A 25,915-nucleotide genomic window follows, 5' to 3' on the forward strand; every position below is an offset into this window, starting at 1 on the left:
GACAGTGTCCTAGACTCATTTTAGTGACCCAGATAGGATATTTAGTGTGCTGCAGGACTGTAATTGTATGCTGTAGACCAGAGGGGCTAAAGGTCCTGTGACTATAAAGTCCGTGGCTCCTAGTGATCCTTCAGGGACCAGCAAGGGCCCTGAAGTCCACTTAGGAAACCACTGGCACAAAACTAAATAAAGAGCATATCACGGACTCTACCAGCACACTCAGACTGAAGACAAAGACTTGTGCTGCTGTCTTTTAAGCAGGTCTGCGCTTTACATAATGAAGTTTGTGCCACAGCTGACTTACATAGAGATAAGGCCTCAGACTGGGATGAGTAAGGTTTCATTTGTTGTTTTCTGTGTCATTTCCTGTTACTGCAGTGGAGCATTTTTTGGGGGAAAAACATCCATATGAGGGGTCATTAATACCACACGTTTAACAGTAAAGTTAGCAAGCTCTCTAACCTTGACGTGAGAAAATGTAGGGCCACGTCTCAGGTAGACAGCGGGGAGATTCTCATCCGGTAGCTGAAGCTAGATTTTGGGTCGACCTGCCAGCTACGACTGAGGAATGTAAAAAAAAGTGAAGAAGTGCTCAACTCAAACGTCCCTGGAAAAATAGTTAAACGCAGTGAAGCCGTCTGCTTTGCTCATCTCCGTCAAGTTTCGTTTTGAAAGAATGTCATAAAAGTTGCGTAACAATGATAAAAAGCACTCTTTCACAGTGTTCCCCGAAGATTCAGTAAACTGCGGGTCTGACTGTTCCCTCCGTCAGGACCTCCCTTAGCTCCTCTTTCACAATGTCTCGCTCGATGCCATTTTAAGTACACAACGAACATCATTTTCAGTAATCACTTCCCGCTGAAATGTGTCCAGCATGACATTTGTTTCAAATTAAAAAAAAAAAAAAAACTAAAAACAACATTGTCAAAGCCACAGACAGTGTTCACAGCCAGAAGGAGTCAACAGGGAGTGTTAAATGTGAGCAGATGCAGCTCACCAGCAGTCGCGCCACTCTAGATTTTAAACCCCTCAACTGGCTGAGTACAATGTTTCCTTATATATACATACATGATATAGAAAACGTTTCATTTGATGACAATCAGCATGTTCCAGACGAAGTCAAGTCAAGGAGACTTTTCTGGAACAGCTCCCATCATCCCTTGACTTTGTTTCCCAACAGGCCCCATGACGAGTGTGTCGCCATTCTTTGTAGCAAGCGCCCAGAAACAAAATGTGTTAAAGCCAGCAGCCATCAGAAGGACGTCCGCCAGCAGCAAAGGAAAACCAAGCGTGGTGCTCTAGAGCCGCCAAGCCCACAGAGGCAGGAGGTGAGCGATGTCGATCATCACGTTTCTTCATTTTTATGTCTTAAAGCCACATGATGTAGAAATTGGCCCTTTGTGCAATTTGGCGCCCTCCCCTACAGTTTCTGAGTGCAACACCACTGTCATAAATACAGATCCCAGGTCTGTTACACTTTGTCAGAGTTAAAGTAGACGCTAACTAGGATAAAAAAGCTAGTCACATCATGACATTGTTATGTATCAAAAATGACATAATGCGGCTTTAAACATCTAATTTGTTATTTTTTTTTGCTGCGGGGGGTCTGTAAGTCAAAACAGTGACAACAAGAGGATTATAAGGAAGTCACCAAGCAGTGTGGGATCATGGGAGTTGTTGTGTTCAATCTGTTGGGAGGTAACGTTCAGTCACTTCCCAGTGCTGACACCAGGAAGCATCGACAGGTGGGTCTGAACTCAATAACGTAACACAAAACGCACAGGGAAGATGTCGATTTTAATGTGGACATGTTATATATTTAACCAAGAATGAGTTGTGTGACAGTTTTTCTGGACGGTCAACGAAACAGACGTGGGATGAGAAGATGCATGTGTTTGTCATTCTGGGGGTGAAATTGCAAAAGAAAGAAAGAAAGAAAGAAAAAATATATATATTTATTTTTGGGACACATATTTTAACTGTGTAGTCTCGTTTTGTGTTTGTTTGTTTCCAGACTGGTGGCATTATTCACAGATCGGTTTGCTGTGCTGCATCTATATGGTGACATTTAAAAAAGGAAAAAAAAAAAAAAAACCACACACACATTCAGGATAAAGAAGATGACTGTGTTTAAATTTCCAGCATCATACTGGTTGCTTCTTTGTTGGCTGCCATGTTTTGTCACCATCATCCCTCCCCAATGTTTTTTTTTTTTTTTTTTTTTTTTTGTGGCACTGATCACACCCCATACAATCCAGGAAGCAGCAACATCCAGTGGATGCACCGACTCCAGAGGCGTGGATTCCCAGCACTGTCGCCTTCTTCAGGATAAACACGCTCCTCTTTTGCCTTTTTTTTTTAAACGCGACTGTTCCCCCTCTGTGCAGAGACATGTAGCGCTAGAGAGGGAAAAAAAAATCCCAAACAAAAAAAACAAAACATGGTCGTTTCTAATAATAGCCAATCTTATTTTGACCACACCGACGCCTTATTGCATTATGGATGCCTTTGGAATGGTGTCCCTGCAAGATAGCGTGGGAATCTCTCAGTAGAGGCTGTGGCTGAGCACCCCGGGGCTCGATGCGCCCTGCGTCCCGCCTGTAACCGCGAGAAGAGCGTCTTCCCATTCAATCCCCGGGGCTGCCTCCCCGCGTCATGGCCGTGGTGTGAGTGCGGTGCTGCTGCTGCTGCTGCTGTGCGTGAGGGGATGCGTTTTCTCCTCTGACCCGCCGCCGTAGACTTCGCCTTTTCTCTCCCCCACCCTCCCCTCCCCTCCTGCATGCCGGATTGCGCTCCACGGGCGCGCTATGCGGGAGTATAAGGTGGTGGTGCTCGGCAGCGGCGGGGTGGGGAAGTCCGCGCTGACGGTCCAGTTCGTCACCGGGACCTTCATCGAGAAGTACGACCCGACCATCGAAGATTTCTACAGGAAGGAGATCGAGGTGGACTCGTCGCCGTCGGTGCTGGAGATCCTGGACACGGCCGGCACCGAGCAGTTCGCCTCGATGAGGGACCTCTACATCAGGAACGGCCAGGGCTTCATCCTGGTCTACAGTCTGGTCAACCAGCAAAGTTTTCAGGACATCAAGCCCATGAGAGACCAGATCATCAGGGTCAAACGGTGAGACACTGTCCACTTTTATCATTTCTGCACACCCCCCCTCCTCCCCTCCTCCCTTGGTATTGTTGTCTGGTTCTATTCTGCTGCAATACATTATTTATCATGCTTCAGGCCTCTTAAATGAATACACACATCCTGGGAGCAACATGGCCTCCGAAAAAGTTGGCCGTGGTTGTTGGTGTGAGGGGAAGTTGTGATCACCGCTCATGAATCAACTGTAAGTGAAATAAAACAATCGTGTCCGTCGATTCATAGTCTTGATGGCGTGCCCCACAACACCGGAGCCTCCCTGGGGCCCCTAAATGCCCAAGAGCCTCCCCATCAAGCAAAGAGAAAAGAGGAGTGTTTTCTTCTTTCTTACAATTTGGCCCTGCGATCGCCCCCCCCCCTCCTCACCTCGCATCCTCTCAGCTCCCCCCCTCCGTCTTCGTGAGAGAAGGCTCGAGGCTCATATGTTCCTCGTAAGAGCTCCAGCTGCGGCTCACCTGTCATACATCAACCCGCTGAACCCTCGCCCGGGTCTGATATTCTCTGTCTCTCACACATGACTAACCCTGGATGGGCTTTGATCAGTTCAGGCCATTACTCAACAAATCCACTGAGCTCATCCCATGGCAAGGGAGGGAGAGGGGGGGGGAGAGAGGGAGGTGGAAGGAGAACTGGGATCTGTCCTTTTTGGCCCTAACATATTGGTGCTTTTTGGCTTGGATTTGTGTAATGACACAGACAGAAAGGCAGCCGAGGAAAAGACCTCGGATAGATCACCTCTAACAGATCTGGAGCCACGTCGAGACAGAAGGACGCGACACACATGACAAAGGTCACATTTATATCAGTGATGTACGCCGCATTTATGAGCCCAGATCCAGTTTTATATAATTATGTAAAATGGTGTTTTATGGATGAACTGGCAACTTTGGATCGCTCCTGCTTGTAAAGTTCACATTCTCTTTGCATTTGTGACAGATTTAAAGCCGCAAACTCTCAATGTCTCTATGTCAAACAAGGACCGCCTCTTTATGGAGCTCTCTGTCCTGATTGGATAAAGTGGGCAGGGATACCAGAAACTGTGTTTTCTCTTTTGCCGCATAAGCGAGTGGATGGGAGTCATTAGTTACTGACTGGACACTCTAAAATAGTGGTGACTGTTGGAATAAAGAGCTGATTGACACTTATTATAATAAGAATAATCTCTTACAGCAGCTTTACATGGAGCATTTATGCACAAGTATTTAGTTTAGATAAAGTTTCTAATACTACAGCTAATGTTATGCTAGTGCAGTATGCTGGGCTCATACTGAAGAAATCAGACATTTTTACACATTTATCCAAGAATCTTGATCAAGATTGAGAAGCGCGCCAGGCTTTGAAGCCAACTTTCCTAGTGGCCAGACAGTGTAATTACATCATACACAATTTGTTTTTGTTTCCAATAGATCACACTATCCAAATCGGTTAAGCCGTGTACAGCCATGTCTTGCAGAATTGTTACTGTTGATCGTAATGAGGGGAATTGGTTCATACATTTCCGATTATTGATTTTCTGCAGGTTGGGTGACCTTTTATACTCATACCCCTACTTAAGATCAGGACCAGATGTATTTGGGAACATTTTCAGTCATTATTTTTTGGAAAAACAGAGAAAAAAAGTTAATGATGTGCACCTTTAATTTATGGAAAAAGAGGCAGTCCTCAACTTCCTAAGCTCGCCCACGCCTGTAATCATTTCTTTCACTTATCTCCCTTTGCTGTTTCTTCCATTAGTCATCTCTCTTGTGCAGTATGCCACTCTCGTCAGTGAAACGACATCTAAAAAGAGCATATTTATGATGTCACGCGCCGAGGCCGCGCCGCCGTCACTCAGCTGTCTGCATATTGTGTAATAACAATCTATAATTTAACCTGCATCGCTTGGTGCAGTGCCTTTTTCCGCCTCGCGTCCCTGGAGTGGACTGGATGCTGTCGTGGCGCGGACGTCACGGGGGCCGAGTGGAAGAGGGAGAGCGTCACAGCTGACGAGGCGCGGCGGGGACGGGTGCATGAGGGAACTCCTCTGAAACACCCCCACCCCTCCAAAAAAAAATATACTGCACCGCTGCCTTCAGCCACCCAGTGCGGCTGCCTACTCTGCATCGGTGTCCTCAAGTGTATACCTATAAATATTTCATTCTTTTATTTCACACTGCTCTGGGTTTGACGGAGGGATTCTTACTGTAGGTGCAAAACTGCAAATAAGTCAAACGCCTTTGGCTCTGCCAAAACTGGAGGGATCCTTATTGCATTATATCTGTTTCATTACACACAGGAAATATGTCTTTGTGTGGATAGAAATCAGACTATGTGGAGAAAATTGTGTCACGAATGATGGAGGAAGTCTTCAGATCATATGTGAGGAAATTTTAACTGGTTATATGTCTGAATTTGACCTTGATGGCCTACATAAGCCATCGTGACCACCAGTAAGAAGACTGGCAACTTCTGATTATCATAGTTACTGTTAATGTCTGTTAAAGCTTATTTCGTTTCGCCCTCGTCGAGGGGCCACCAGAACCAACAACAATTAAAGTTCCTTATAGTACTTATACCAATCTGTAAAAATACTCTGTTATTTGCTAGAATAATCTTCTGTTACTTTATCCATTAGTCGATTGATTGTTTGGTAAGTACAAACTTTTTAGCGTGAAAAATGATTATCAAAATAGCTGCTAATTAATGTTCCGTCCATCGTCTAATTGACTGATCGTTTCAGCTTTACCTCCTCCGTATGCTGTTGGGTCATTTGATTTACAACATAACATATTTTATTAGCTTCATATGTTTTGTATGCTGAAACCTTTGCAGATTCGTGCCCAGCTCCCAGAATGTACTGAGAATGTAAGAGAAAGGATGAGTCAGTCTTGTCAGTCAACCGATGACGTCACTCAGGAAATGGTCGGAACGAGGCAATAGACTCAGTGCAAAAATGGCCAAACTATGCTGTGTGTTTACATTATCAACTGATCCTGAGTCTAGATCATTATTATTTATTGAAAATAGAAATCATGTTTGTTTTTTTCTCAGAGAAACCCCTGTAGGTCTGTCCAGTGGTGCCCAGAGGGCCGGGGGGCTGCAGCCCATTAAAACAATTGTTGGCCAACCCACTGGGATGCAGCTCTTGCTACATAATATAATGAAACCCAGCCTGTGCAGCTCATTTAACAAAGCTGATTGTCCCAGGGGAACACTGCACAGTGGCAACACATGCATGTAATACCGCTTTAAGTTGAAGTTTAAGTAAGGATAGGCTCACAGCGTTCCCATCTGTATGGTAACAAGCAGCTCAATCAGCTCCTGGTACCCATTAGTCGTCTCCAGGCGATCAGCCTCCCACCTCCCAAACTTCTTGCTGAGCCAGCAGCAGCAACAGCAGCAGCGAGCACCACACAGAGATATAGTATGTGCCCACTCACCAGAACCTAATGGGATTGTGTTGGGTGGGAAGCCAAGAAGACATCAGGCCTCCATTAGGGAGGCATATAAACCAGAATGCTTATGTAGTGCTCTCTGCGGGGGGAAGCATGGGAAACTAGTGTGATCCTATATGGTCCAGCTGCGTGTGGCGCAGGTGCCGTGAAGCCGCCGTCTGCCGCTGTGATACACATCGCCTTTATTGTCTTGGTTCAGATCCAGGAGGAGGAAGTATCAATTAGAGTGATAGTTCCACCTCCTGGGAAATACACTTGAGACTCAGATGAGAAGATTGATCCCACTCTCATGTTTGTACTCTAAATATTTAATTGGTTCCAGCAGCTAGTAAGCCTAGCCTAGCATAAAGACTTGAAAGAGGGGGAAGCAGCCACCCACAGGTTGCAATGTGGGCCCGCTAGCGCCTATAAAGCTCAAGATTTAAAATCTGATACCAAAAATCAAATACCTTTGGCATTTGATTTTTGATTGGTATTTCACAATCAGGGCCTGTAAGAGGCGTACCCCGCCACTCACCCATTGTTGACTTGGATCGACTCCAGCGACCATGCAACAGATAGTTGGATTACAGATGATGGTCCTATATGGACTGTTTAAACTACTTCCATCGACTTCCTCCTTTGCTGCTGTAGCAGTTATTGCGGCCACTGGAGGTCACTGCCTAACAAAAAAAACTAAACACGGGTCTTGATAAGCTGCTTTCAAAGTCAGCATTTATGTTTTCTCTGATGAGGACAGCCTCCCAGCAAAAAAAAAAAATCTGTATTAGACACTCTGCATGATCACATCTCTGGGTTGTCGTTGCATTTATGATTAGCTGATGCATAATTTAGCTTTAAAAGCACCCTGTCTGACATCCCTCTCTGTAGATTTAAGCACCTTGCAGGCTAACCAAATAAACCCCACGTCATCTGCTGTCTATGAAAACAACATCTGGGTGTAGCCCTCCTCCCAATCTAATAATCTCCTCGCTTTGCATGGAAAGATTTATTGTGGTGTGTCGGCTCAGGAGGAGGAAGGCGCGTTCAAAGCGCCCGGGCTGCGTTTTCACGCTGCACTGATGCTGTGTCTAATAGCAGGAGGTGAGCATCACGCGCCGCTGAGTGGGAATAGGGTGGAGGGACCGAAACTACGTATCCCATGGGTTGGGGGGGGCGGCTTTGGTGTAGGTACAAAGCAACTTCCTGACCTCAGGCTTTTTAGCGTTAACCATCAAGCAAGGAGAGGCTTGGTTTAAAGTGTGAGTTAAGGCGAGCCACCAGTAAAGTGCTGCACTATGCTTGCGTTAGTGTTTTCGCCACAGCTCACTCGAAGCCTTCTGGCAGCTCCGAAAACACACATGTGCATCTACTTAATCCCAACGCAGCTCTTTAAATCAAGGAAGGGAGACACGTGTTCTCCTCCCAGGTCGTTTCAGAGCCACGGAGAGGTAAAAATATCACATTCAAGAAGCAAAGATCAGAGAAAAGTGTCAGAAACAAACAGCGAAATTGAAAATGCATTCCGGGTTCCCCACCGCTAAGCACCAAGTCACCACTCATGGTTTCTCTTGTTATCCCTCAGGAATAAATTATGCCGCTTTGATCCGTGTCTGGGGACTTTTCCAGCATTTAGATGGCTATCACCGGTAGCCATAACTAACAAACTGAAAAACAGAGATTGATTGTGATTCCAGTTCCTAAGGGATGCTGACAGACGTGCAAAGGGGAGAATGACGGAACTGTTTTTTCAGCGCAACCGTAGTTCTGGTAATGTGAAGACGTTTGCTCGGTTGGAAAAATCGGCGAGCCAGTGTAGCCGCGTGGGTCCGATGAGGGAAGCCACCCCGACGGATAGAGCCAGGAAAACGGCGATAAATTGCTGTAAATTCAACGACACGAGGGGACGGGACGGATGCAGCTGTCTTGAGTCGGCTTTCAGAAATAACAACCCCTGAAACAACACTTCTTCTTCTTCAGCCGACACGGGCCAATATTAAAGGTGTGGTTTCGCACCACTAACAGAGCGACGCTTTGATGAGTGGGTCCCTGTTGTGTTTGTATCTTGCGCACAGCGTGATCTACATATTTTCCAGATTGGCGCCGTCCCACCGACGGTGATGATATGCCAGGGGAAACGTAAGCAAAGCACCAGGAAAGACGAGGAAGGAGACTGCTCGCCAGAAAAATATGGACATAAACAATGCAGAATTCCAAAGTATTAAAGTTGTGTTCAAGCACTCGATGCAGCAGCGCCGGGCCCCATTTTTTTTCCAATAAGCTGCTCAGTTGCACGTGAAACCGATAAAAGTTTGACTTCCTGCGTGCAGAATTGCCTGGATCTTCTGCACGGCGTGTGCATCGCCCTCCCATACACCATGCGTAACAGAGGAGAGGGTTGTGGAGCTCAAAGAAAAGTGTTTTTGAGCCGGTGTGTGTCTTGTGACATTGAGATTGAATTGAAAATCAAAAGCGCACAGCCCCCGAGCCCGATGTCCAACAGCCAACCAATCAGACTGGCTTCGAAGCCTGGCGCTCTTTTCTTGTAGTTTACATGTCACATGAGAGCGAGCTCTCCTCATCGGTTTGGACAAGAGAAAACAAAACAGTCTGGAGAGAGCCAGAACCCCCGAAACGATATTTGGACCTGGACCCGCGCTGTGAGAGGGAGTTTGTGACATTAGTAACGTTTAAGTTTCCACACACTCCCGCCTGGGTTTGTTTTAGCGGAGAGCCCTCCTCCTCTTTATTTCTGGCTTGGACTTCTTCTTGTGCACCACTGCACAGAACGGTGGGAACAATAAAAGCGATGTGAGCTCCCATACTGCCCCATACGGCCTTTGCATCCATGGTACAGAATATAAGATCATCCAGAGGAGCTGGGGCTGCACCATTAAAGATGGAAATGAGGCTTGGGGTTTTTTTTTTCTTTAGTCGTAAAAACAGACTCCGAAGGGGCTTCTCCATCTGCCGTGCAGGCCCTCTCTTTGTCTGTTTATCGCAGGAATGTTTGCGGTTATGTTATTATTGTTTCCTTGCCTTCTCCCTTCCTATGAAGCTCGGGTGCCGTGGCGCTACAGAAACGTCAGCTGTAGACGCTTTTGTTCTTCCAGCAGCAACGCCCTCTGGGAGTTTTAACACGGCGTAGGCGCTATAGGTTCTGTGATTTAGTTTTTTCTTTTTCTGTCCGGTCTCAGCAGATGCATGCGTCGGGGGGGCCCGACCGTCACACGGCCGCCGCCGCTCCAGCTGCTAATTAACAGCAGATGCAGGGGGAGCGAAGAGGCGGCTGCAGGGTTGGAAGGGGGGGCTTCATGTCGGAGATGCCCGACTGTTCTTTTGTAGCTCGTGTGTTGTTGTTGCCGGTGCTGTGGGGCTCGTGAAAGCGGGTAAGTGAAGTCACCGTAGCCATTTATCACAGCAGGTAGCCTTAATAAGGCTGTGGTGCCCCGAGGCTAAGTGGAAAATGTAGAGTCTTATGTGTTGTTTTTTGTGAGTTATAAACCCAGATTCTCAGTGTGTGGGAGGCTTGTGTGTTTGCCTTCTCTTTGCAGTTGGAATAACACCCCGCAGTGGCGAAATGGCAACAGCGTGTGCTCCGAAAGGTCAACTGTGTGCAAGCAAAAGTTGGCTCAGGAGTCCTCGTCCATTACTGCGGATACCGCTTCACAACCTGTGGCTTTGCACAAATGGATGCGCGGATAATGGCTTCAGGAGAACCGGAGCTCCTGAGTGATGTGAAAGCGCATGGCCTCCTCTCAGCACCGTCCTGGAAGAGGGTTTTTTTTTTTTGCACAGCAATATTGCAGAAATCAGCTCAGATTTTAACATCCGTATCTCCGTGTAATATCTTAAGCTCCCGGCCACCTGCTGCTGTCTGTTCCATAAATCCACGATCCGGCTCCTCTCCCGTTTTTTTTTTCCTTTTTTAGAACGACAACAAACAAAAAAATAAAGCCGCATATTCGAACGGCTCTCGGTTTCAGCCGCGTTCCAACTGTGCTGACGATTCCCTTGACGCCTGTTTGCCAGCTCGAGCGCCGGACGCGAGGAACGAGCTGCAAATGTTTGTTGTACTTCTCCCGCTTTATATTCACACAGTATGGAGCGTAAAGAAACACTGTAACGTGACCACGAGTGCCGCGGCGGTACATAGGTTACAGATCAGATGTGTGAAGTAGTGACGTTATACAGATGGTGGACAGGAAACAGATTCAGTGTAAAGTCACAACAAGTACACATTTCCTCGATTATTACTATAGAATTTTGATGAATGCAACTTTAACATTTCAAAATAAAAGCACAAATTATATTTTAAAAAATGGCCTTTTAACATTGTAGCTGGCCAAGGTGGTGTTAATTAATGCTTCATGTACAGTCCAGTACTTTAGTCTTCAGCAATCCAAGATTGTTTTCTACATATATGTAGTGGAGTGAAAAAGTACAAAAGAAACCAAAACAATCATTTTGTTTCTTATCTAAAAGGTAACGATGTGAAAAATGTGAAACAGAAAAGTGTGAAAAATAGTTAACATTTCAGTCATGACACCGTAGCGCCCCATCTAACAGACTGTAATGTACTCCAACTGCCCTAAACATTGACTGACATTTTCCTCAATAATACATGATATTAGCCACGGGGCAACTTTTGCTCACGCTGCGTTGAGCAGCTTCAGTTTCTCTTCCATCGGCGGAGGAGGGAGAGCGGTAGTTTGATGCTCGCAACAAACATTCTCGATACAAACTCCCCGCCCCGCCCGGGAGAAGCTGGCTCTCCCTGTGTCTTTGTAGTTATATATAGAGTTTCTCCTGCAAAGCTGTCAGATTGCATTTGTCTGCATGGTGCTCTCCTTGTTCACACTTCACACCCTCGAGACTCTGAGCTTTTGCAAACACACAGGCCAACGCGAGACGCTTGTCCTGCTGAGGTCAGCTGCTGTTTGCATTGCGTGCGTGTTGTTGCAGTGCAGTGGCCACTGGGGGGGGGAAATGTCAAGCTGCAGGGGGAAGTCTTTTGGCATTTGAGCGAGGTTCCTCTGCTCGACGGTTTGTGGACCAATTATAAAGAAATCCCTGGCATTGTTTTTGAATCGTTTCCCATTTTTTTTAACCTTTTTTCGAGGCCTTTTTTTCCTCACCTGTGAATCCCTCGGGGACTTTGGGCGTCGAGCTCGGCCAGAGAAAAGCGTCTAGCTCGAGGACATTTCAGCAGGTCGGGCATTGTGCGCTACACCTCTCTGCGCTCTTTTTCCTCCGCCCTGCCGCCTGCACTCATTTCCTCCAGCACTCTGGACCCCTATTTGGCTCAGTGAGACATTCGCCAGCTCTTTTCCGCGCCTCAGCTCTTCTCCCAGCTGAGCGGCGTGGCAGCACGCCACCAATTTGTAGATAAGAGCCCATTTCTCAATAGCACCAGCAGATCAATACGCCCAGCTCTGGATGCACTTAGGGATGACTGATGGTCGGGGCTATTAGGTGGTCTGCGCCATTACCTTTAGTGAGAATATATACCCCCTGTAATTGGCATTCTGTAGTTATTTAATCAGAGAAAACATGAAGGGCATCTAACTGAAATGAAATACCCGGTATCTGAATAAATCAGCCGTCTTTGTGCTGTGGCAACACGTTTGTGCGACAGCTGCCGCCGAGGTGAGAGCTCACTGTTCTGCAACGTGTCGCCGTCAGTTGGAGCAGTGAACCTGCAATAACTTTTTGGCCACTTGGGGGCAGCAAAGTTAAAGGAGCTCTGCGGAACTTCTGTGTTGTGCCTGAAGTCCGGTGTTTGCTCGCGGTCGAGGAGTACATTTCTAGACTAATGTTGCTGCTGCTGATGCTCAATTGCAAATAACATCTTGCTTTCATTTGTGATTGATATCCGTCACAACACTCAGCCAGTGTTTCAGTCCAATATTTGCTCTTTTTTCATTTTTTAAATTTTGGTTTCCAGTTAATCTCGAGGGAAATATCTGCGAAATGCTCCAACATGTTATAGATGTGACGTGAAGGGGTTTTTTGGGGGGCCAACGCCAACAACGCTTTAAGAGTGACAATGATGAACCAAAACAATAGAGCTGCTAACTAGCCCAAAGCTGGTTTGGGCCAAAACAGGCTAAAAGACGCTGGTGTTTTGCTACCTGTTCTCCCTCTCAAACCCTCCTGCCGTAAAACGACCGCTATCTTGGTTCAAATTTATAAGACTAATATATACATTTTCATGTCTTGAGTAATAGTTTTACTCGTGATTTAACCTCCTCTTTAAAACTGTGGCACCTACCCATTGTTTTGCATGTGTAATTCCAATTTACACTAAAGAACGAGCAACCAGGTTGGGCGGGTGAGATAGCAGGCTGCACCGAGGAGCTCTGGAGCTGCTCTTTGGCTAAACGTATTGAATTACAAGCGAGTGCACTTTCCCAGTAATATTCATATGCTTTAAATTTTGCCATGAAACTTTCCTTGTAGAGTTTTTTTTTTTTTTTTTTAAATGAGGGCGCACAGGAAGAGCCGGGGCGAAACATTAAGCAGAAGATATTGTTGTTATTTCGGAGGTGCTGGGCCGGTGCTCGCGTCCCCTCATGTGAGAGCAGCACATTAGCTTTATTCAATTATTCAATAACCTATACCATTACTCTGCCCCGGCCTGGTTTCCTTGTATTGATGGGCTCGGATGGAGGGATCGTCTGCCCGCACGCTGAGGGAGAAGAAAAAGCTTTTCGGGTCCGTTAAGACGTGCTTAGTGCATGATGGAGTTGATGCGGGGGCGCGGAGCTAATGATCTTAAACAAGAATCGGAGTCCATTAAATGTACAGTTTGCGTGCTGTGCTAACACACGTATAATGTATCCAGGAATAAATAGAAACATTGCAGCATTTAGAAGAGGCAGTTTTTTTTTTTCCTGATGACAGTTTTCTAATGGGACCGCCTGCTGATATTAGACGCCCATGGAGTGATGGAGGCCCCCCCGGGAAGCTCGGGCTGAATGTGTTTATCCCCCTCCTCTCACTCCATTGTGCATTGTTCAAAAAAAAAAAAAACCTTATTGTTTCATCTAACAAATACAGTATGTAGGCCAACAATGCACACACACACACACACAATGCCACTCAGTTCAGTCTCTCTCTGACTCCCTCCCGCTTTCTCCCTTCGGTACCAGGAAGTTCCTGTAGTCTCGCTTTGTAGCAAAACACACCCAGCAGGGGGAAGAAGGAGTTGCATTTCAGAAGTACACTCCTCTGACTTTATTCTCTCTCTCTCATTTTCCCAGGTACCAGCAGGTGCCGGTGGTGCTGGTGGGCAACAAGGTGGACCTGGAGGAGGAGAGGGAGGTGTCCCCCAGCGAGGGCCAGGCGCTCGCCGAGGACTGGGGCTGCCCTTTCATGGAGACGTCGGCTAAGAGCAAGACCATGGTGGACGAGCTGTTCGCCGAGATCGTGAGGCAGATGGACTTCTGCCCTCTGCCGGACCGGAGGGAGACCTGCTGCCCCGCCTGCAGCATACAGTAGCAGCCCGATGGGGTCCGCCAGAGGGGTGATGGATGGATGGATGGATGGATGGGAGGGCGGTTAGAAAAATTAGAATGCAAATGAATTCATGTTAGATAGATTGATGGTGGAGGGGGTGTGAGGGCAAAAAAAAAATAAATCCACTCCCTCTTAAAACTATTTCTACCTGCTTTCTGTATCTAGCAGCGGAGGCCTGCGCTGTGGACGAGGGGCATTCTGGGAAGTGTAGGAAATCAGAAGCAGAAGGTTAAGGGAAACATTTTTATGTTCAGCATACGTCACTCCTCGGACACAGGGTGGATTTTCCCTCGAAAGAAGAAAAAAACAAAACAAAACAACAACACTTGACCTCCCACGTTCACCACCGCCCTCCTGAGACAATTTTTTTTCAGGGGGGGTTTCCCGAAGGCAGCACGGTGCCAAAACCATCTTAAAAGCCATCGACGAAGAGGATCAGAGTGCTTCTTTCGGGAAACCAGCCATAGGCCCGAGCAGGGATGGAAGTGTGCTCAGCGGTTTTATCGGTCCTGTTTTTTCTTCTGCTTGTGTTTTTCTTTTTCTTTTTCTTTTTTTTTTACACTTTTGGGACCTTGTTTTTGACAGTGCAAGACCAGTCACCAAGTATCTGAGCGGATGTCAAGTAACACCACTGTGAAGGAGTCGTACTGGAAGGCAGTTTTTACAGCAGGCCCGCCTGACTACGAATGAATGAATAAATAGCTGAACGAATGTTTAAAAAGAAAAAAAATACAACAAAAAACGCACCTTTGGGGAAATTCATTCGGAAGATCCCAAATGTTGACATACTGTGGATGACGCGTGCATGACGTTGTACTGTCACACTGACATCGAGTACAATCAAACTCACCCAAAGAGACAATACCAATCAGTCAGCTGATCAATCATTCAGTCAGCCAATCAATCAATCAGCCATTCAAACGTACGGACACTTGTCTTTACACCTTACAGATGATACAAATGCCTTGTTACATTGTATGACGTGAACATCAGTGTCAGTGTATAGTTCATTTATCTTAAGTCACATAAGATATGTTAGTGGTTCAATGTCAGAAACACTTATTTTCAACAAAAAAAATAAATCTTTATGCACAAAGGTGTCTTGTGTGTGTGTTTATTGTCAGATGGCAGTTTTAACCAAAGTGTATTTTTTCCTCAGTTTGTAAAAGTGTTGCCTCCTGAGTGTCCTCTCCAACCGTGCAGCTCCCTCTCTCCCTCTCCTTTAACCTCCAGAAGTTGCACGATTAGCGCTCATTGTTAAAAGAGACTCTCAGCTTCGCTATTTAGCGGCTATCTGGCTCCATCTCGGGCCCCGCGTCGATGTGATTTATGATGTTTTGGTCTTGCGGCGGCGTTTCCCTGGCCCCGGCTGCTTGCCATTAGTGCCAACACTTACTGCTGATTCTGGTCCTGCAAAAAGAAAAAAAAAAAGAAAGAAAAATCCAACACGCATTTGTCAAATTCTGAGTGCCATTAGAGTCCATTAGAGGATGAAATTGGGGACATGTGAGACTGTAAGAGCCAAGATCATAACTTTGGATTCCATCCAATCAGTATAAGAGCAAACGGTCTTTCAGCACTTGGGAGACAGTCACTGAGGTAATTCAGAAATAAATTCAAGAGGGACGCCATGAATATGAAAACTTTAGTACAAGTTCCAATAGTAAATCAAATAAGTATTCTACGGAGACATATGATGTTGTAGGGACTGTCTTGATTAAAATGGTGCTGACAGAGAGGATGATTTTCTCTCTGTCTACAGACTACAGCAATTATTGCAGTAATATTCCTTTACATAAGCTTCACTGAAACGGATACCAACAGCGACACCTGCTGTCCGAAACCGGAACAGCACTCCATCCCCTGGGCCACACAGGCCATTTCCGGCGACTGACATCAGTTCCTGCACGGAACTAAATATAAGCTGCACACGGAACTAAATATAAGTTGCACACGGAACAGGCATGGCGTCCTTCACATAGATACATAAGTGACGGACCTGTATCTGTTTGCCCTCTGTGTCTATCTTAAGTTATTTTTTTTATGTAGTTGTTGAAATATTCTTCACAATGGCGACCAGGACCGTCTGTCAAGTGCTCCAGCGCCGTGAGTAGCTAAATACCAGCTATCGTAGCGTTAACATGTGAGTTAGCTAGGTTAAAATTGACAGGATGTAGCTCCATGTTGCAGTTGAGTTTGGATAAGTAACGTTAGACCATTCCACTAAAGACACTTTGACTTGACATAGAAGAAGAAGAATAATTGATAACATTAAAGATGGCTTTAATCATGAAAAATGTCCTAGCAGTTAATGTTTAAGCTAAATCCACCATACGAGGACGCCACATAATTAATCCTCGTCATGCACCTGTGCTTTTCCTGCCATAACATGTTAGAATGTTTGCCGTGTTTTTTAAGCTTGTTAAAAGCTGTAAGATATAAGATATCTTATGTCATATCAGGTAGCCTTATTAATTCTTAAATAACGTTACCGCACAAGTTAGCAGACTCCTTTTAATAAGGCTTGGTAATATTGGTTAGCTAGCTGCTTGCTAGCTCGGTATAGTATTCTAAGTAGGGGTGAATTACTGTATAACCATGTTCAAAATGTATATTAGAAAAACCTGTGTAATCATTAGCATGTCCTTAGATAGTCGAACCTTAACCTGTGTATTACACTGCAGTGACTTTTATACAAGATGTCCCGCAAGCTAACGAAGCAAGACTGTGAATAACCTTCAAATCGCCTGATATATAATTGTCAGTACAGGTAAAGTTTGCAAAGAGTTTATGCTGACATGAACTATGAAGTTAGAGCAAAGTCACATCCTGACTTTTCCTTAATATGGGTCAATCTCCAAAAACATTGGAGCCTACACTTCCCAGAATGCATCTCAATAGCTTGTTCGGTGCCTGTGTCTCTGAGGTGAAATACAAAAACTTTTTGATGTAAATTGTAGTCCGAAGCCTCACTGTTTTATAGGATTTGTAGTCTCCGAGTGTTTGACGTGATTAATTATTAAGTGACAGCTTTAAGTAACACCAATAACACATTTATAACAAGTTGAAATATGAAATAAGCAATATGGTGCCATAGGTAGGGAAAGTTTAAACTTCATGGCAAAATCTTCTGTCCTTTTGGTCCCTTTTGTTCCTCCTGCATCACTCTTTTATGCTTGAACCCCACCCCTCCCTTCAAGGCTTTGCCTCTGCCGCAGCGTCTGTGCGTCCACCGGCGGCTGAGGTCCGCAGCCAGCGCAGCGCCATCTTCTCCAGAGAGCAGGACAGACAGAGGACCCTGTACCCTCGCGTCGAGAAGATAGAGGTGTCCGTGCAGGGCCCGGGGCTGGACGGCACACTGCTCATCATGAACAAAGGGATGTCCACTCCACTGAGCTGTGCCAGACGTGAGTAAAAGAGGGTGTGGATGCAAGATTAATCTGGAAATGTGTTGACGCCAACAAATGAATTAAAAAAAAAAAAAAAGAGTAATCTTTGAATCCCTTCAGATTTTCCTACATTGAACCCTTCTTGTTAGCACTTTAAAGTCAGGTCAACTACATGAACGCTTGTTTTGGACTCGGATGAACTCCTCTGTGTGTCCCTCAGACCTGACGGAGCATCATGTGAAAAGCTCGGCGCTGGCCCTGGTGGACGGGGAGCCGTGGCCCCTCCACCAGCCGCTCACCCACTCCTGCTCCCTCACTCTACTCACATTTAAAGACGATGACCCAACGCTGGTCAACCAGGTACTTTTGCATCAAAAAAACACTGTAATAGGCTTTCACATTCTTTGCATTTCCACTTTTTGCTTTATAAAAAACACTACTTTAGGTGAAATAGGTAATTGTTATGTATTTAAAACCTTTTACATGGCTGTGTTACATGTCTGACTATAAAGGATAGGTGACTATTTTTAAAGTCTGTCTTAATGCAACACTGACACGTCTATTATACATACACAGCGTTATTGGCAGCTCTTGTTTTTGGGGGGCATATATAGATCCCGTCCTCTCTTCTGTATTGCTAATGTGGGTTAAGTAATAAAGGACAACATCTGCAGTCCTCCTTCTGTGTAAAAAATATTCTTTATGTCAAACAAAGCTATTATGAAGCTTTGGATATCTGAGTTAGCCAAATCTTGTTGGCATCTTCGAGCTCACAGTAAAACAGGTTCTTTCTAGAATGGAATCCCCTCTGTGTGCCTCTAACAGTGTTTGCTTGTTGAGAGGAACAGTACTGCCCAGAGGGCATGGGATTTGTACCACACTACTTCCTCTATTTGGTGAACTCTGGATGTCATATTTTCTTAGGATGATTTCAAAATGCAGTTTTTAAGAGAATGAAGACTGTGGCGTTTGTCCTTGATCACACACATTCAGATAGCTTTTAGAAGGGATGTCTTTGCAGCTAGTATGACTAAGGGTGACAATTACATTGAGTAATAACTCTTTAAATATACATATGTGAGTGTTCTACTGGGGGAAAAAATTGAACCTTTTTTCATCTTTAAGACATCAACTATTTAGGAATGAATAGTTTTTTGGGGATCATGAAGTGCTCTAACTGAGATATTCAACGTCTTGGAAAAGTCATGAATGTGTACAGCTGTCCACTGTGTGTATCCTATGGAAGTGTCATACCTATAGACATTAGTATAGATTAGCCTGGGGTGTATGTATGTGCTGCCATCTGCACCATGAATAAACTAGATATGAACCCCCTACAGCAGAAACTCAGACATTTCTACATCAGCCTGATCTTTCCAACTCTCCTGGGTGTCAGTTTTACCGCAGAGAGCGACAAATATACTGTTCACTTTTGTGCACAGTCCATGCCTCAACTGTGTCAAAGCTCCCAAAATGCTTTTCGGGGAATTTTTTAATCTACATCTTATTAGAAAAATCATTGAACGACATCATTAAAATATTCATTCAGCGTGTCCTTTTTATTTCCCCTCAGGCTTACTGGCGTTCCTGTGTGGCCTTGTTGGGCCAGGTGCTGGAGTCTGCATTCAAGGATGACTTCACTGTGGAGCTGCTGAACACACCGGAGGTGCCAGGTAGAGGAGCTTCTCCATATGTCTAAGATATACCCTGAAACAGCCAGTCAATAGCTGTAGGATTTACCTTTAGTCATCGGTGATCACTGCCAGGAACTTATTGATGCAGAATTAAAAAGGCTAACTTAGATGCTAAGTCTGGTCTTTGCCTGATAGCAGATGGACAAATGGATAAACATTTATAACAGATGGGTTTGTTATGTTGCTGTAAAAAAAAAAAATAGATCAATCAGACTGACTCAACATAAGTGCTTTGGTTTTCTTTATCTAACAGTTTTCATGTGTTTTCCTGCAGTCACATCAGGAGCCTTCTGCTGCGACGTGGTCCTCGACCCTCAGCTGGACTCATGGACTCCTTCTGAGGTGTGTAGGTCTGTTTGTGTGTGTGATGCCTCTGTACTCGTTACTTACATGTTGGCATCTTTTTTTTTTTAAACAAAAGAAATGTTTAATTACAATTTTATCCATTAGGGGTCAGCAAAACCTGAAGATTTTCAGATGATGTTGAGTCAGAGTTCTTTTAGTATCAAATACTGGCCTGTTGTAGATTCCAAGGGTTTAAAAGGTTGTGTCCCTCACAGTGACAGACACTATAGTGAATAAGATTGATATTAGTTGAAATGGATTCCAGTGGTAACAGGAAAAGCAAAGAATATCAGATAAAGAAACTTCTGCTAGCACTCAATCACTCATGCAGTCATTATTTCTGTTGTGCTTACGTCCTCCATAATTAAACTCCTGTTTAATTCTGTCTTTTGTCGTATTTTGGCAGAAATAAGATCATTTTTGATAGGTATTAAAGTATCTCATATGGATTTTTGTTTTTGTTTTTTTTGTTCTTTATTTAAATGTGTGTTTGTGTGCGAAAGAGAGACAGCTGGTGATATATTAGTTTTACTGTCACCAGCAGATGCAGGGGAGGAATGACTCAGAGCTTTTATTTGTTGCTTCATGCCACAGATTATTGTGCTCCTGCATCGCTCACTGTTCCTCATCTTTTGTCAGCGAAAGCTGTTTGCAAACCGACGCTGATGATTTTTTTTTTTTCCCCTCTACAGGAGTCGTTGCGGTCTCTGACCCGAGGGGCCCAGCAGCTGATCCACCAGGACCTGGCTTGGGAGCCTCTAGAGGTGGCGCCCTCTGTGGCGCTGGAGGTCTTCTCACACAGCAGGTAGGTGGGCTGACTCCTAGTCAGTCGTGTCATCACTGAAACACTTTCATAGCTCTTTTCACTGCCTACTGGCTATTTTTATACCTCTCTCTCACTTCACACCTCTTTATTTCTTTGTCGTTTGCATGAGTCTCTTTGTTTTATGCATCGTCCTTCGACAGTGCACTCAAAAACACACGATGACCATTGTTGAATTTCTTCTCTCTGTTTTAGGATTAAACAGGAAGAGGTGGAAGAGAAGGCAGCACAAAATGCCAGAGGGAAAGTGATGCTCTACAGGTGACCTTTTACTCACACGTTGTGGTTTAAAACTTAAATTCTGCCTTCACGTTTCATGTTTGTCTAAAGAAGAGTATGTATTTTGTCCCACCTCCTCTCCAATCTTAATCCTAATTTACTGTCTTCTTTTTGAAGATGTGGTGATCATGTGCTTCTAAGTGGGAATCCCCTAGTGGCCAGGACAGGCCTGTGCTCTCAGTACGAGGTGACGGCCCTCCACAGTCTGGGACAGGGACCGTTGGGCCTCCACCGTCGAGCACAGGGCCTCTCTCTGCCTCTGCAGCTGCAGGTAGGGACGTGTGTGTGGAACATGACGACGTAACGGCACCTGAATACTGTATGTGTTGGACCGTTTCGTTTTTATTTATTTAAATCTCGTTAAAATACTTTTCTATCTATTTCAGTTGTATTAGGACATGGATTTAGACGACATTTTACAGGAAAGCTGATTACACCGCGGTTTCTGTAGCTTAAAAAACGTCTAATTCAATGGTGATTATCGGTGTGAAATGTCATCTGCTGGCACCCTCACAGGATTCACTGTCACCAAGGAAAAGTCAGTTTATTTTTGCTAACGTGTATATTTAGCAGACGTGTTTGCCTCAAGATTATTAATAAAAGCGACATCTCTATGGTAGATGTCATATATTACAACTTGTTCTTTTTATATCAAAGCTCGTCCTGTATTATAAAACAGAGAAAGGACTTCATCTGTGTCTGTTAGTCACGTCGTCATCTTCTTTGCAGGCTCATCACACAGTCTGGAGGAAACTGAGGCAGCGGGCAGAGAAACTGGTAAGAACAACAGTTATCTCCCTTTCCTACCTCACACTATTCCAGAGGCAGTGACATCAAAGCCAGAGCACTGAGGCCAACTCAGGGAAGGAGGGATGTCAGTGTTTTGGGGCAGCTGCTTGGTCTAGATGCTGGATTTTATCCAAATTAGCGCCTGGTCCACAGCCACCCTGGCTGCAGCCATCACTTCAGATTGCGCAAAGTAGCCAGAGGATCGGATTTAACAGCTGTTTTTTTGTTTTTTTATTGTTTTGCATTCATATTTTGGCAAAAACAGAGCGAGCAGACTCAACATGGGCTGCAGTGTTGAGGAAAAGGCAGGTGTCGTCCTCGTCATGAAGGACAAACCGCTGCTTTCAGAACTCGACATCAAAGACGCCGCCGCTGACACGAGATCCAAGGAGGAAGTATTTTTAAATCCTTGCAGGTTCAAGGCTCATTCTACGACGTTGTACATCACAGATTGATGCAGCCGAATCCGCTCTGTCTGAGCATAACCAAGTTGGACTGGAGCGCATAAAGAGACGCATAAATTCTTCCAAATCAAACTAGGCTACGAGTTAATTTTGGATGGAGCCATCTAGGCGAAATATATTTTGCTGCAGCCTTTTTGGCATTCTCCGTGCAGTACTGATTGCGTAATGATAAGAAGAAAAAAAAAAAAAAAAGATGTACTCATTAATAGACACACTTGATTTGGCAACTGATGACATACAGTGCTCTGTGGCCTACATTTTATTTTCTCAGAGTGTCGGTTATTCCGGGAGTTGAAGTAGCACTTTAAAGACAAAAGTGGACGACAGAGTTGGAACGACATTAAATCTGGGGGGTATATTTGGATCACGTCTTTCTGGAGTTTTTTCCAAGCGCGGGATTGGCATGCTGCCGGAGCTACAGGACAGTTTTATGGTCTGAGAGGACGCTGTTCCATATTACGGTGTGATGCACGACATGTTTGCTGTGTTGATTGTGCACTCGGTATGTATAGAGGGCAGTCGTCCTGTCCTTTCTTGTCCTGCGTGTTAACAGAGCATCACCACTAATCAGTAGAGTAGCTATAAACTGAACCAGGATCGGCGCCTCTCTGAAGGACATTTATACAGCATTACCTTCAGTACATGTAGTCACATAAAGCCTCAATGCACATGATATGCTTCTGAGATTGTTTGAAATGTCATGGATGTTTTTATTCTGTCTATAAAACCACAGGACACTTGTTTGTCTTCTGTACAGCATTAGCAGGTAGAATATTTGGTTCCTCTTTCTTTGGAAAAAATGCAAAAATTGTTGCAAGGACTGGACTGAAAACAGTCTGACTCAGGGGCTCATGTGTATTTCACACATTCAAGAATGATCCTTGTATTACAAGTTAGATCTTGTTTTTGTCATTTAAACGTGAAACATGGAGAAAGATTCAATTGTCCTTTTCTTATTTTTAAAGGCATACTGTTTCTATTTGGAAACACAACATTCAAAGTAGAGGTTGGCAAGACACCAAGCTCAGATCTCCCTTTGTTAACAGACAACTACATTTATATCAGGTTATCAGACACCACGTTAAAAAAAAACAAAGTTGAGTTGGTGGTTCAGTTACATCCAGCAAATGAAAGTGTAGTAGTAGGTGCTTTTTATTGGCAGCCCTTGATGTACAGAATATTTAGACCTTAATTTACTGATTGTACTCCAAAGCATTACCAAATGTAATGAGGAATGAAACCATCAGAGAGCGATCACGTGTCTCAGTTCACTAAAGGTTGATGTGAAACCACTACAGCAAAGTCAACACAGCTATTCAAAGCTGAATTCTTGCTGTATACTGTTTTATTTTTAGAGTTTGTATTCTTCTTTCTTTCTTCCTGAATAAGTAGGGAAGAGACTAAAACCAAAAACAGTGTGATTGCAGAGAAATCTTTTGTTGTGGCTCGACTTGGATTAGAAGTTTCAGTTGGGACTCATTTCATATTGCATCTGCAGTTTCTAGCCTTGGACTACATACATCATTGTTTTCCATTAGATCCAGATGGACAAAAGAACAGAAAAACAATCGAGTGCATCACTGTACGGCAGCCAAACATTTCAGAGACTGTTTTTTAAAGAGACATTGATTCAGCTCTGTACTTTTCATGCCGTTGTAATGCATCATATCCTCTGTCCAGAATTCCGAGAAACCGGGTGTGTGTGGAAGCAGCGAGGCGTGGGCAGGCGCATTTTGTAAGCCGGCTGCAGGCAGTAGGGAGGCATGTTCCCCGTCTGCCTCCAGCTGGCGCTCAAAACACAGCCGCCCACGCTACAAACAGATGCCTCCACGCCCCTCCGTAGAGACGTCCTTTTAAAGATGAATTTTAGCTTCTACTTAAAGACAAACAGCAGACAAAATGTTGGAGACAATGGTTTACATATGTGACTTTTTCTCTTTTTTTCATACAGGTTGAGTTGTCAGGACCTGAAGAAGCAGCTCCACCCTCCCAACTCTCGCCCGCCTCTGACCAGCCTGTAAAGACCCCTGTGTAACCTTCCACACACACATACACACAACATGTATCTGACTGTACCCTTTGTTCAATAAATGTGTAAAAAAACAAAAAAAAACTATATGACAAATCACTTCATGTATCTCTTGCTTATTCGAAACAGATTTAAAGTGAAAGGAATCATTTCCGTGACTTCACTGTTGTTAAAAAAAAAAAAAAAAAAAGGAAAAAAAGATGCGCATTTTTGTTGCGGTGTGTGTTGAAAAATGATTCCCCCCCCCCGGGGGGAGGAGGGTTAGAGCTGTTCAGCTGATCGCGGGCATGTTGGAGCAAGAGAGAGTGAAAATGGAAACGTGTGGATGTGCGCCTGTATGTGTGTGTCAGCAGTTTGCTTAACAACAAAAGCGAGAGGGTGTGTGTGTGTGTGTGTGTTGGATGAAGGTCAGGCAGCAGTGCAGCTGTTGTGTCTGTCACTCATCAAACAGGTGGCCCTCAATCCTCAGTGTGTTGTGAGTCAAGTGTGAGAAAGTGTGAGCAGGCCTGAGGATCGGAGCCATGAGGTGGTTTTCCTTTTTCTTTTCTTTCTTTTTTTTTTTTTTTTTTTTTCCCCCCCAGGATTCCAGGCGATTTGACACATTAGACACAGCGCTCCCGGTTTCTGTCAGAGATCGCCCTGTGATCAAACAAAACCCCTGATGCCACATCACTGCATCAGGAGTGTGGAAGGGAAGTTGTGAGAATTTACTGCTTCTCATTATCGTACGCGATGGTAAACTGAATATCCTTGAGCTTTTAGCTATACATGTGGCTAGACAACATGCTAACGACAACAAAATGAGCAACTCCCACGATTTTCTGACATTTTATAGATCATATGTTGAGTCTAAATCAAATAAATCCACTGACGGACTAAACGATGATATCCTCCAGTTGCTGCTCTGCTTGTGTGCTCGACCTCCAGGTGCCTTCAGACGATCAATATCACACATTATGGGTGTCCTCTCTCTCTCTCTCTATCTCTTGGCCAAGATGATAAAATGTAGCCGGTCAGCAGAGGATAAACACCAGACAGAGATCCTTGCTGAAAAAAGCTGTTCTTTTAATGACTCGTCTAGAAGGAATCGGCAAATAGTGTATGAATGTTAACACACTTTTTAAAATGCCACTAGTTTTCGATAGCACGTGCTGTTAGCCCAACATTTGTGTAATAGTACAGGTGGTAACCAACAGCTGTTAATGTTTAATGATCACCAGTGACAGACCCTCTCCCCTTTCTCCCCACCCCCAATTGTACACTGAAGATCACTGTTTGACATTCGAGCCCCTGCCACTGTGTGTGTCTTTGAACCAACAACAAAAAGTCGCGTAAAACCTTAAAAAAAAACCCAAACACGTGGATGATCAGGTTATTTAAGGCGTGTTCTACTTCTCAATGATTGGGGAACCTTTTTCCTGATCACAGTCCAAATCTTTAATGGACGTCTGGAGATGGAGCAGAACTTCAGGGGAGGGGGGGAAGTTAGTCGGTGTGCAGCTGTTGCTCCCACTCAAGCATCCTACACCACCGCCCCCCACACCAACACACACTGACAACGTGCGAGACACACCCAGGGACATATGCCTCGGACTTAGAGCCAGTCACACACCACCAACACCCGATTGAGATGTTTGAATCGGTGCCCTGAATTCCTCGCTGCTGCTGCTGCTGCTGTTGTGGCACTCGAGAGATGTTTAGGAACGCCTGGTGCGCCTGCGATGCTGCTCGCTCAAACACGATTAAATTTGAATAGCGACTAAAACACTCCGGAATAATGCATTCCAAGAAATGAATTCATAATGTGTTGCTGTTTTCCATTCCATGAAGCCGGCGAATGCACCCCAGAGGGTTCCCTCATTTAACTTCTTAGTGGAAGGGACTGATGGAAAGCAAATGTTTGTCGAGTTGGGCCTTAATGTATCAATCCGCTGTTGGGTCCTAACACCTGCTTAGTCAATAGTAATTCACTGGGGAATCATTTATCAGCTGGATTCTGGTTAATGAAACACTTCTCT

The 25,915-nt window shown here is 44.8% G+C and overlaps 2 protein-coding genes across 2 annotated transcripts; both read left to right on the forward strand.

The window, feature by feature from the left end:
* The first annotated feature begins 2,173 nt into the window (after window positions 1–2,173).
* On the forward strand, window positions 2,174–15,186 carry LOC119015539 (ras-related protein Rap-2a-like). Its single transcript, XM_037091622.1, has 2 exons — window positions 2,174–3,121; window positions 13,830–15,186. Exons 1-2 carry the CDS (start codon window positions 2,808–2,810, stop codon window positions 14,065–14,067), a joined length of 552 nt encoding a protein of 183 aa, XP_036947517.1. The 5' UTR covers window positions 2,174–2,807; the 3' UTR covers window positions 14,068–15,186.
* Window positions 15,187–16,016: 830 nt separating this feature from the next.
* Window positions 16,017–23,996, forward strand: mrpl39 (mitochondrial ribosomal protein L39). Its single transcript, XM_037091621.1, has 10 exons — window positions 16,017–16,191; window positions 17,286–17,492; window positions 17,695–17,834; window positions 19,048–19,147; window positions 19,443–19,510; window positions 20,206–20,318; window positions 20,532–20,597; window positions 20,733–20,886; window positions 21,345–21,392; window positions 23,820–23,996. The coding sequence occupies exons 1-10, from the start codon at window positions 16,155–16,157 to the stop codon at window positions 23,901–23,903; spliced, it is 1,017 nt and encodes a 338-aa protein (XP_036947516.1). The 5' UTR covers window positions 16,017–16,154; the 3' UTR covers window positions 23,904–23,996.
* Window positions 23,997–25,915: the final 1,919 nt, after the last annotated feature.

The sequence above is a fragment of the Acanthopagrus latus genome, chromosome 24, assembly GCF_904848185.1.
Source record: "Acanthopagrus latus isolate v.2019 chromosome 24, fAcaLat1.1, whole genome shotgun sequence".
Taxonomy (NCBI): Eukaryota; Metazoa; Chordata; class Actinopteri; order Spariformes; family Sparidae; genus Acanthopagrus; species Acanthopagrus latus.